At 34.4% G+C, this 13587-nt stretch overlaps 2 protein-coding genes across 7 annotated transcripts in view; one reads left to right on the forward strand and one right to left on the reverse strand.

Annotated features, from left to right (window-relative positions):
- IMMP2L (inner mitochondrial membrane peptidase subunit 2) overlaps positions 1 to 13587 on the forward strand; it is a 750329-nt gene that overhangs the window by 341964 nt on the left and 394778 nt on the right. The window lies entirely within an intron of this gene.
- The window catches only part of LRRN3 (leucine rich repeat neuronal 3), a 35516-nt gene continuing 25552 nt past the window's right edge, over positions 3624 to 13587 (reverse strand). Inside the window, exon 2 of the mRNA XM_031031454.2 lies at positions 3624 to 6643. Coding sequence (XP_030887314.2) covers positions 4158 to 6284 — 2127 coding nt within the window. The 5' untranslated portion in view covers positions 6285 to 6643 and the 3' untranslated portion in view covers positions 3624 to 4157. The remainder of the gene's footprint in view (positions 6644 to 13587) is intronic.

Here is a 13587-nt window from a genome sequence, read left to right on the forward strand (position 1 = left end):
GGGTTGTAGAACTAAGGGTGAGAATATTACCATCTGAGAAGGTGGTAGAAGAGAAGATCATGGTAGTTTATGACCATTTGGGATGTTCAATATAGTAAACATATCTGGCAAATATACACTTTAAAAAAACTTTTACTTATTTGTTATAATTTGTTATGGGAAGGAGGGGGGAGAGGGAGGAAGTGAGAGGGAGAGAGGGAGAGATTGAGATTGGATCAAAGAAAATGTAGCCACAATTTAATCACTGTTCATTATTCCCTATCTCCTAGACTGTCAACACTGGGATGAAGCTGAAGATGTTGTTTAATAGTGACATATACAATGAGATTTTTTTTTTTTCTGATACTTGGCGATAGCTGTGAGGATATTTCATTGGAATTCTCCCTTTCTTTAGCAAACACATATTTTTAAACTTTTAGTTGTTTTTATTATTGGCTTTATTTGTTACTTACATATCACTTCTGATTTTTCACATAAAAGACTAATCTATGAAATTTTAAGATTTTCCTTCATTGTAAGTAGACATGCCTCTTGATTTAACCAGTTTAAGGATAGCATTAGGCTGGTATTAGTGTGTGTGTGTTAAGATCAATAATAGATTTGAATTAAGTTCTTATATCAACATATAATAAGTAAGACCTTTTTAGAGCAAGAAAAATCTCTGTGATTTTTTGAGTATTGTTTTCTGTGAAAGTATGGATTGACGCTGGGAAGAATCCTCTAGATAGCATAGTTAACAGATACTTGTGAAAGCAGTGATACATAACCAGCATGTAATCCAGTAGAATATAAGCCCCTTAATGGTGAAAAATGTGTCCTGTTCACTTCTGTTTTTCCAGTGAGTAATAGCCATGTGGTAAATATTTATTGAAAGTAACCAAAGAGAATATAGTTAAATAGACTAAGGATTTATAATTTTAAACTTATGCTTTCTGATATGTAATTTTGCTTAAAAACTTTTTATCTAATTAGAATAAAATTTTAAGAAAGGAAACAAGTATCAAAAGATAGATATATGTACCATAAATGGATTTCATTTCTTTCCTAGGCAAAATAGCATATAACTGGCAGCATATTGTTGATTGGCTTTGCTGACAATGACACATTTTGCTTCACATTGTTTTTATAAATTATTTGTATTCAACTAGACATGCTTATTTTCAGAAAATTTGAATTTTATTATATAGTATAAATTAGAAAATATATAATTCTTTTAAAGTCATTTTTGTGAAAAATGTTTTTCTCCATACAAGGTGGGAGGATCAGTTGACATTCACAGTGGTATAAACTTTAGAGTTCTATTTTTTATAGGGAAAGTTTGCCATTGCATCTGTATAGTATCACCAAATTGTAAGTTATATACTTTGAGTACTTGGACTAGTGCTTAATTTTATGTGAGGCTTAGAAGGTAACATAGGGAGTATGAAATGCATTCTTGTTATTGAAGCAAGTGTCTTTTTGCTCTCACTTGCAATTTAGATTAAATTTTAAGCAAGTAAATAGGATCATGATTTGCTTTGAGCATCTGTATTTATTCGGCTGTAACAAAAATACTTCATTTCAGTGTTCACTGTTAGGTGACTATTCAGAGTGCTTATTTGCTACAATTTCTCTAAGAAAAATGTAGCTTGAAATGCACTTTAAGCTCTATGCTATGTTTGTTATAGTCCTTCAGGCAGATAGGTTTAAAAGAAACATACAAGATACCTGAGCAAGTTTTTGCTGACCTATGCAATACCTGCCTCCTAATAGGTCATATTTCAGCGCCTATATTTTTGATAAATGGCCTGGCTTTAAAAAGCTCTGTCCGTGGTGCTGAAACATCTCATGATGTATGAGCATGTCTTACTGATAAATTCTAATGTCAGCCTCTGTGTGATAGTGATTCATCAGGTTGTAAAATTTGTGTTTGGAAAATACACTGAATTAGCAAGTTTCATATTTTGGGTGTGTTAAAATTAACACAGTTTGTCCTTTTGTTTTAAAGAGTTCATAACAATTACCTTCCAGATTGTCAAAAACAGCAGGATTTAATTAGAAACTGTCAAGGCTACCATAAAAGCAAATGTCTATATTAACAAATAAATTGATATGACTACAGTGCTGGAAATGTTTACAGGCCAGTGACATGTTGATAACATGCAGCATGCTATTGTAAGAAAAGTTAAACACTTGATTATGAACAGGCATAGCAGCAATTAACATGGAAGCCTTGTAGCTTTGTAGAGATAAGTGATTTGCCTATAAAAGGTATGGCTTATTATCTTAGATGGGTTTTTTTTATTGTTTCATGATTTTTTTTGTACACAAATACATTTATTTTGCAGGACTGTAGGTTTTTGTTTGGAAATATGACTTAAAACCCTAAAAGATTTTGGGTTATTTTCTCCAAGTGAGATCTTTATATTTCCTATTTTAGATTCTTTAAATAATTAGTAATGTTTTTTGGCACTTCATTGATTCTCATTTTTTAAGTTGTGTTTTTTAGGTGTCTTAAATATAGTCATAGAGAACTACACTTAATCTTTTTCTTTTACTCTATTTTTTTTTAAAGATTTATTTATTTGAGAGAAAAAGAGATAGGGATAGAGAGAGAAAGAGGGAGGGAGAACGTGTGTGTGGTGGGGAGGGGCAGAGGGAGAGAGAAACTTAAGCAGACTCTGCACTGACTTTGGAGCCAATGTGGGGCTTGATCTCACGACCCTGAGATCATGACCTGAGCCGAAACCAAGAATCAGATGCTCAATCGATTGTGCCACCCAGATGCCCCTCTTTTACTCTAAATTAGTCTTAGAAGCTTTTTCTTGTATTACCAAAACTTTCCTCTCAAATTTTTATTAAATTTTGGGATTATCTAAATTATGTCATTTTTATATGGGGGTGAACCAAATTAAAGCGATAATTTTATAAAATTGAACCTGCTAAACTTACTCTACTCGTAATCCAATATGTTTAAAGTAAAATTTTAAAATCCTAATCTTGGAAAATCCTAGTCTTCTAAAATTCTAAAATTCATTGTTATCCTGAGGAAAAGAACCATTCAATCTGATCAGAGCAGACTTCAAATCACCAAGTAGGTTAGTTGCTATACAAGTATATAAACCTCCCTCTTTTGGGTTCATGTGAAACATGTTTGGTTGTTAGATTTGCAACACAGAAAATTATTAGATTATTTGCTTATTACTGCAGTGAAGCACATTAAGTGTTCAGAATCACAGAGATTTGAAAATTAGACCTAAATCATAAATCCTACCAAAAATTGGCAATGTTTTCTGCAAAGCAAGCAGCTTACATTTGAGCTACTACTAATTATTAAAATAAAACCTTCAGTTCCTCAGATACTGGATTTACATGTACTTACCAATTAAATCTACTCTAAAACCTTCTTGTTAAGAAAATATTGAAGTGAATACATGATGTCCTTGACGATTTGTTTCTGTCAATAAAGGGTTAAATAGAGTGTTGTTATTGCCTTTCAATACTGATAAAGTGCTCTAAATTCATTTTTGTGCATTATAAAAATGTAATTACAGAACCCAATAAAAGTGCCTTAGCATTCCAAATTTCATTATAGAAAAACACTTTTAAAAAATGTCATTTAAATGATACCTGGTCAGATGACATTTCCCAGAAATTATTCTTTATTTAGAAACAAAAACAAGACAAAAGCAATTGATTTTAATCCAAAATGTATTTTTTTCTTATAAAAGAGGCCCACATACTCACTGTGTCTACTCTACAGAATTTGTCCATTTTATTACACCACGTGTCAATTCAAGTTACCTAGTCACTGCAAAAACTCGTGGCTAATATGTGTAATACAACACAGGAGGAGGTATTGCTCAGTTCAACTACTCTTATATACTTAAAAAAAATACAGAAATGTTTTTGTCCACTTTAACTGTAGTCCAGACATAAAAGTTACATGAAAGTTCTAGAAAATGGAATTATTTTATTTGGTTGCCACAGTACCCTTTGAAGCCAGTTAATTAAAATGCTGAACTTGTACATATTTCCCTTGGTCAGGAGCAGCATTGGTGAAGCTTAAACTTCTTTCTAGAAAGCAACATTTTTCTGTTTTTTTTTTTTTTTTTTTAATTTTTCAAGCACAGCTGCTGTCTTAAGCTTTTCTTTGAAGTAGGTTTAGTTAGTTGTTTTTAGGACGTATTTGTTGGCACACCTATAACAGTTGCTTTCACTTCCAATGCTGTACTTTTTTCTTTGCCTGTTTCCCAGAGGTTGATTAGGGGAGGATAAAGCTCACTGAACGTGAAGGTTGGTTTCTGTAAGTAATTCCTCGTATAGCCATGTCCACCATCACAGTTCATGTCTTGAGAGAGGCAACTGAAAAGACATACCACACCAATAATCCCCAGAAAGCCTCCAAGGCAGGCCATAAAGGTTGTGGTGTTACTCTTTTCATATTCCTTTCTATCAGGGTCCAAACCTTTTGTGGTGACATTTACACATTGTTTTCTGGTTTTTTGATAGATGGTGGGGATATCAATACAAATTTTGTACTCAGTTGATGGGTTCAGATGAGTAAGATTATATACCTTGACATCAGATGGTATTCGAGCACTTTGGGCAGCATGGGAATTTTCAGTCTTGACAAAGGCTGTCCACTTAACACTGGATTTGAGAATTTTAGAACTTGCTTTCCAAGACACCAGAACTGAATTGGCCTGAACATCTTTTATTTTAATATTTAAGGATTCATTGTTATCCCGGGGAAAAGAACCATCCACTTTGATCATAACAGACTTCAAGTCTGCACCAACCAGGTTCGTTGCTATACAAGTATACAGACCCCCTTCTGTTGGGGTTATGTCGCTTATATCTAGTGTGCCTTCAGAATGGACGTAGAACTTGTCTTTCAGAGTATTAGGTAAGAGTTTTTGGCCAGAAGGTGTTATCCAGTAGATTTCAGGCTGTGGCTCTGCAGTAGCTCTACAATGCAAGGAAACATAGCTCCCAGCTTCCAAATCCAGATTAGAAGGGAAGCTCTCAGGAGCTATAAGAGGGAGACAGATTTCCATCATTTCCCTGAAATGCACCTGCCGAACATTTTGGCCTTGGAATTCAGGTGGGTCCACGCAAAATAGTGAGTCTGGCTCCATAAATCGAATGTTGGTTTTGTTCATATTAATCCAACGGATGACACAGTCACACCTGATGGGATTGCTGTGTATGCTGATCTCCTTGAGGTTTGGCAGAGACTCAATTGTACCATGGTAAAGGGCACTAAGGGCATTGCTGTTGAGCATGAGTGATTCCAGCTTGGGTAGTCTGAAAAATGCATTTGGGTGAATGTAAGACAACCGTGGGTTGTTTGTAGCTTCTATTTTTCTTAAATCTGGCAGGTTATCCACAGCAAGACTGTCGATGGAAATCAGCTCAGGCATATTATTTATTCCCAACTCTTTTAAGTGTAGCATATTGCTGAAATCACCCCTTCGTATTCTATTAATGGGATTTTTATTTAGATCCAAAAATTTGAGGTTTATAGCTTTTTGGAGAGCAACATGGGGCACTTTAATAAGCCTGTTGTCATAAAAAGAGATGCTTTCTAAGTTTTCAAGTCCAACCAAGGCATTATCTGGTATTTCCGTGAGGTTTATACCAGCTATAACCAGGCTGCGGAGATTGATAAGCGGCTTAAAGTTCATGTCTTTGATTCTGATGATTGGATTTTCCCCAATCATCAGAATCTCCAGATTGGGAAGAGCGTCAAACCACTTACTGTTGATCATCTGCAATCTATTTGAATTGAGATGAAGTCGAAGAAGATTATGTAGGCCAATAAAGGCTCCGGGTGAAATTGTAGAAAGCAAGTTGTGATTAATATAGAGTTCTTGTAAGTTGCTCAGTCCAGACAGACATTTTTCAGGCAGCTCAGTTAGTTTGTTTTCCTCTAAATACACAGAAAGAAGCTGAGGCATCTTTTTTACATTAATATTGGTGACTGAAGATAAATTGTTTTGAGATAAGTCCAGGCCGGTGAGGTTTACTGGAAAGTCTATGGAGTATTCAATTTTTGCAATATTGTTAGTCTGTAGGAGCAGAATCTGTGTGTCAGCAGGCAATCTGGCTGGGAAATTTAAAAGACCTAAATCATTACAATCCACTGTAGATGCTTCCATATAAATGGATCTGGGTGTAAACCAAGGCCTGATTTCACATGTACATAATTGTGGGCAATCCGTTTTTTTATCTACAGCTTGTACTAGTGTAGTGATAGCGAGGCCAAGTAGCACGTGAATTCGGAGTGGCATGTCCTTCATCTTAGCTTTCTTCTTCAGAAATTTAACGGGCCCTTAAGGATTCCACAGTCACTGCTAGGAAGTTCAGTAAGAGTTGACTGATAAGGAAAATAGTTGCCTTTGTCAAATGATGAATGCCATAAAACCGCAGAGTTTTTCTTCATGGATGTAAGTGCCGGTGCCCCAATTGTCTTGTCCAGAAATGTCATGCATATTGGAAAAAAGATCACTATCTCCTTTATGATAGAATACTGATACACTTTTTGAAGATGGAGTATGTATAGATGGTCACAGGAAATTGAGCAATTCATTTATTTAAGAGTATAATATTCAAATCCCATGCTTGTTCAGTACTTGCAGGAATAGCAGCATGATGCTGACTGTAATACGGTGGAACATAAAAGAAAAAAGAGAAGAAGAATTAGTCCAAAGGAAAAAAATACCATAATTAAATATCCATTAACTAACTATGATTATCTTACATATAATATTGTTTACAGTTGATTCAGTATGTTTTGATGACTCTGTCCTTGTTGTGACTCCTTGGCCCACACATTGGACAGGCTGAGAAATTGAATCTTTAGAAGACTGATGTTATATTAAACATAATGACTATGCTTCCAGAATTTTTCTGTTATTTCCAATCTTTACTTGTTTATACCTGGTCATTTTGTTTATTATATTTGTCATTCTCTTTGACAATTAGTCAGAGGAAAAAAGAAGAAAAACCTTTCAATGATGATGGCTTGCTTTTTTCACTTAGAGGAGAAAAATTAAATGCTTATAAGTAAATAATACTGTTCAGTTAAAATCAAATGATTTAGCCTGTGGTTCCTCAGGTTCCCAGGAGACAACATTTAGAAACAAATTCATGTTCATGAAATGAACTAGAAGTAGTGGTATTTAGCTGGATTTCCCATTTTCATTCATGTTTCTTTCCATAGTCTCCTTTATATGAAGTGACTTGAAATTTCCAGTATTTGGAAGAGATTGTCTAACTTGCCATGGATGTGCCTGTATATTGTCATTCTTTACTGAAATTCAGATGAATGTTTGACTGTTTTATTTTTCTCTGAAAATAACTTAGATTCCATTAGTCACTAACAGTGAAAAAGTAACTTTATTACATCAGTAAAACAGGCACTTAAGTATTCCTTCTTTTAAATGGATACTGATGTCTTTATCACATAAAAATAAGCAATCCAAAATCAAGTTGCAGTTTTGATATGTGCTGTATTTTAAAATACCACACTACTTTTAGATATATACTCCGTCAGTTGGACTGCTGGTGAGCTCTTCCTGCAAATGTCCAGGACAGCTGGAGCCAGCCTGGACTCTTCATTCTGGGGCTTTTTGCCTCCCAGCAATAGTGGTCTGCTGAATGATCATTTTGTAAATACTGTTGACTCGTTCTAAGATAAGATGGGTGTTTCAAGGACAGGGATGAATATATTTGGAGAAGTAGTCTCTACAGAGAGAGAGAAACATTTTTTTAAGCAAAAAAAAATTGTTTTTCAAATTCATAAAAAATTTACAGCTCAAAGTCACACCTAATTTTCCTCACATCCTTTAAGGGATGTGATTTTTTTTTTTTTTTAAGGTTTTATTTTGAAGTAATCTCTGCACTCAACGTGGGGCTCAAACTCATAAACCCAAGATCAGGAGTCACATGCTCTACTGACTGAGCCAGCCAGGTGCCCTGAGACTGTAATTTTATCTAAAATCTGGATCATGATGTTCAGATAACTACTAATTATCTTGAATTAAGAGTGTTTTCTTTTTTCATTACTTTATCTGTTTGCTGATCTAAAATTCCACTTTTTAATTAAAATTTTTTATTTTTAATTGATGTATAGTTGACATACAATATTATATTCATTTTAGGCATGCAACAATAGTGATTCAACAGTTAAATACATAACAAAATGCTCACCATAAGTGTAGTTATCCTCTGTTGCCATACTCGGTTATTACAGTATTATTGACTATATTCCTTATGCTGTACTTTTCGTCTCTATGACTTACTGATTTTATAACTGGAAGTTCATACCTCTTAATTCCTTTCACTTATTTCACCCATGTCCCCACTCCGCTCTCCTCCGGCAACCACCAGTGTATATTCTCTGTACCTATGAGTCTATTTGTGTTTTTTTGTTGTTCATTTGTTCTGCTTTTTGGATTCCACATATAAGTGAAATCATATGATATCTGTCTTTTCTCTGTGTGACTTACTTCACTTAGCACAATACCTTCTAGGTCTATCCATGTTGTTTGCAAATGGCAAGATTCCATTATTTTTTTATGGCTGAGTCCTTTTTTGTTGTTGTTTTATTTTAAACTGGACCTTCTGGCTATCATTCCTAATCTCTTTTAAGTAGACTCTGAGTCCCTTGAGGAGAGAATCTAATACAGTTCCTTCTCCACTGAAGATCCCTGATAAATCCTTGGCCCATAGGACCCTCCACAATCTGCAGTCTCTCTTCTCTTTCTGTATGTTTGTCCTCATCTTCTGCCACTCTGCCTGCAGCCTTCCCTCTGTCAGCAGAGCTCTGGGTACCTCATCTTCTCTCTGCCTGGAATTCCTAGTTCTTTGTTGTGAGTTAACTCCTACTGTTTTGTCAAACCTCAGTTCAAGCATCACCTCTCCGTGAAGCCTTCTGTATAAGCCCTTCCCTCCCGCTCTACCTGACTGCCCTCCACAGTGATCCCATGGCCCTAGCACACACCTCCGTCAGAATATTTACTTGATTCTCTGCCTCACCAGCTATTCATCTCCTTGAGATCCTGAGGCCTGCCTGCCTTTCCATTCACAGCTCCTGGGCATGGTAATTAGAATGTAGTAGATTCTGCAGGAATGTTTTGAATGAAAGGATAAATGAATTATATTAATAAATGTATATGTTCATCTTCTCTACATATAATTTAAGCAAGTCAATCTGTTTAATTTACTGATTTCAATATTCAGCTGCTTTAACTTGCATAAATCTATTACACAGAATGCATGTTGCCTATATTACTAAAATCCAAAGACTAAACTTGAGTATAATCCAAAGGAACATTAGACTTAAGAGTCAATCTAATATTATGTCTGCAGTTTATTCCTTAATTTATTCAGTCAGTATTTAATGAGTACCTTCTGTGTTCCAGTTACTGGGTTAATAGCTAGAGGATAAAAAAGACCTGGACATGTTCTCTTCCCTCCTTAAGTTTTTAGTTTGGAGGGAAAAGCACAAGTAAACAGATGGTTACAATTCACTGTACAGCTGATATGGGAGCACATAGGAAGGATACCTGAATACAACTAAAATAGAAATCTACTTTCTCTTTCTTCCCAAAGTGAACAAACAGCCTAAGGTACAAGGTACAAAATATATTTCTGCATGTTCCCATAAATCAGTCAGTTGAGAACTAAGAAAGCATAACTTCTGCCAATTAATCAGTTAAATCAACTTCCTCCAGTCGGGCAAAGAGAGGCCTATATCCCTATGTTAACCAGAGGATTAGAAATATTTAAGATGAAACCTTCTTTTGGGGGACATTAACCTAATAATACCACTTTTGAGTTTGAAATTATTCTTCTCTTTTCTTAAATTTATATCTTTGTTTAATTAGAAACTCTTTTCTGACCTCATTTCATTATTTATATAGTCATATGCCAGGAACAACCACATTTGAACTAGGTTTATTCTGGAAGCTTTTGAAAATAAGGAGAGTTGTGATAGTAGTGAGCAAGTTCAAATTTTATTTCTCCAGATCTGTAGGAATAAATTGTCAGTATGAGAAGCACAATGGAAGATGTGGAAATTTTGCCTTTCTTCATTGTAATATTGATTTTTTCCCTCATGTCTTTGGAAATGATTATGATGCTTTCACTAATGGACTCTTTGGCATAGATTGTTTGCAATATAGTAAGGCAGTAATAATATCTTATATCTTAGTGCTTTATGGTTTTCAAAGCCTTTTCTTATTCATTGTTTATTTTATGTTAATAAAATAAACATAAATGTTTATTTATGGGGTGGGGTTTATATATGTGGGGTTGGCTGAGAGGTAACTTTAATCCCCCCCCTTTTTTATGTAAAGGTATTTGAGACCCATCAGCTAATAAATGAGGGGTCACACAGCTAATAAATGAGGGGTGACAGTAGAACCCAGGTTTTGTCTTTGGGCTTAGCATCTCTTTCTAATAATCCACACTGCATGCATATGTAGAGATGAGATGAAATAATTTTAACAAAAGGGTATTTCTCAGCAGAGCTGTCATTACCTTGGTCTTTGGCTTTTCAAGTTTGGAAAATTAATTTTATCAATCTACTAATAAGTGACTAGTGTGCGGTTCACACTAACCAAACTCACAAGGGATGAAACCAAAATGCCAGTACATTACAATGAGAAATATGACTGTCAGGAGAATACAAATCCCTGAATCTGCTGGTCAATCAATGCTGTTGCTTCATTAAAAAAAAAAAATGTAGTTTGAAATACAAATTATGTATCTGCAATTTGCTTGTGAACATAGAATCAGAAGATAAGTCAGATAAGCGTTCTTAATTACCATAGTCATCAGAAATGATAATTTGACATAACTGTTTTAGTAAAAATTGTATTATCACAGGAACCAGACCTCTTGAGTCTCATGGCCCTAGGCACAATTTTAGCCCCCAAGCCCCTGTGCCTGGAGACTTTTCCTGGATTCATTCTTGGTCACGTCTCATCTGTGTCTTAATCATTTCTTTATATTTCTTTTTTCCCCTTACTGAATATAAAATTATCAGACATTAGATTATTACTAGACATTAGATTATTAGATTATCCTCTTATCAGACATGAGATTATTCGATTATTATTCCCTCCCTAGATTATAAGATTATATTATTAGGGTCTGTGTTCAATTTACTTTTGATTTGATTATGTTAGCACATTTGATTGGTTGTTTAGTACCCTGCCCAGTACCTCCAGTGTAGGGGTCATTAAACAAATATGTGCAAAATAATAACTCACCAATGTGTCTTTCTATAATTTGTATTGGACGATAGCATATGGAATAGTGATGAAAATGGGTTTTTTTTCTTCCTAAGTAACTACCAATAAGCAACACAGCTGGAACAGAATAAAGAGAAACAGATACACCCCCAGATTCTTACAGATTTTTTTCTTATTGTCTGATGGTTAAAAAGTAGAAATATCACGGTTGTACTACAAAGCATTCACTAGCAAAACAGAAAAACGTTCGCTTTATAGGCAACGATTTAAAAACATGGCTGTTCTTTAAAGTCATATTTTAGCTTTACTGCTGTGAAAATGGTTTCTGCTGTTGTCCATTTTGGGATTTGAGCTAAATAATTATAATGGTGGTATTGATTTTAGGAGAGATTTTCACTTGTTTTTATATGTATCTGTATAAAAATTTTTAAAAATATTAAGCTAATCATATCCCTTAAAAATAAATTGACCAATTTAATCCTATTTTCATTTTTTGTGAATTTTAATACCATGGACCCTCTCACTTTTATCCTACCTCTCCCCCATCTTTCCCTCTCCCACTTTTCCTTCTTGAATGCATTGAAAAAAATAATAAACTTTAAAAAAAAATATTTTCAAGCTTAGAAAACTTGCATCTCATAATTATTGATATACTTCCATAATTTCCCATGCTCCATCAATATGCTGGGAAATTTTTTTCTTCTAAAATAAAAGTAGGAAAATTGTATTTCAAAAAAATCAGTATTTCAATTTGAGTTTTGAAAGTTTTAGGACCATTGCTTGCTCTGGAGCCTAGCATAGGGACTGGAACATAAGTCTTCAATAAATATTATATTATGAATGGGTGGATGTAAAGTAGATAACATGTAGGCAAAGTATCCTACTTTTCTTCCTTAAAATATAGTAAATAATTGGGGCACCTGGGTGGCTCAGTTGGTTAAGTGTCTGCCTCCAGCTCAGGTCATGATCCCGGGGTCCTGGCATCGAGTCCTGCATCGGTCTCCTTGCTCAGGAGTCTGCTTCTCCCTCTCCTTCTGCTCCTCCCCACTGCACATGCTTTCTCTCTCTCAAATAAATAAAAAACCTTTAAAAAATATAGTAAATAAGCCATATAAACTATTGTTACTAACAGTGTATATTGTTACTAACATAGTATGCATTATCATTAACTGATTCCCCTTTTCTTGGCTGAACATTCATATATATGGTCCTATTCTTAGGAGCTAAGAAACAACTCATAATTAACAATTTGCTTTTCAGTTTTTTTTTTAATGCAAAATATTTTAGAAGGCCTTTTTTGTACCTTCTTTTAGTTTTAAACACAACTGAACCTTTATTATATATTAAAGCAAAATAGTTGAATATTATAAGAGGTCAGAAGATATTGTTAATGACACGTCACCAGGAATAAAAACTGACATCTCAGAGAAATGTATTATGTAAAGCTTCTTTTAAATGACTTGAACGAATGAGTCCTACAAGTTCAACGTCAGCCCTCATTAGAACTTATCATTTATCTACTCTTTCATTCATTCTTTCATTTGTCTTTCCCTAAATATTTTCTGAGGGCCTATTGCATCAGTCACTGTGCTTTCATTTGTAATCTCATAAGATTTGTGAAAACTTTAAAAATTAAAGATTATTTTTCATTGACAGAATATAACTTAACAGTTAAGGCTTTTGTGTGGGGGAGTGGCTCAGAAGATCTTTTTAAAAAAGTTTTAAAAGCATTTTAAGATGTGGAATTTTCGTTCAACCCAGCCCTTTGTGCTGTTTGAATTTTTTTTCACAGTATCTTCCACTTTTCTTATTGGCTTCCCCAGGTAGATTTTGCCTGATGGAGAGTCAAAGTCCTAAAACATTTTATGTTTCAAATTATACATACAATATATGTATACATACAATGTATGTACAATATACAATACAGGTACAATTATACTCTGGCCAGCAGCATGAAACTTGACAGTTTAGGATATTGAGAGAAAGAAATTTTAAGACTTCTCAAATCTTACAATATTTTTAATGCCTGTGGATACTCATTATAACTTGATATTTCTTGAATCTAAAAATAGAAATTGTTTCTAGACATAATTATATGTGGAAACTTTTAGGGCAAAAGCTTCCTTTTCCTTGGTCAAAAGGTTCTTTTTTCCTTAGCTTCATCTGTTTTTCATCACTTAAGAAACGTTATTGAACAACTATATTTTGGCAGGCACTGTTGTCGATGCTGGAGAGTCAGCAATAAATCAGATTCAGTATCTACTCACCAAGTTCGCAGTTATCGAAGGTGTGGATAGCAAAGGATGCCATACAACAGATTTGACACAATATAAGTATATGC

The sequence above is a fragment of the Leptonychotes weddellii genome, chromosome 12, assembly GCF_054177405.1.
Source record: "Leptonychotes weddellii isolate Sample4059 chromosome 12, ASM5417740v2, whole genome shotgun sequence".
Taxonomy (NCBI): Eukaryota; Metazoa; Chordata; class Mammalia; order Carnivora; family Phocidae; genus Leptonychotes; species Leptonychotes weddellii.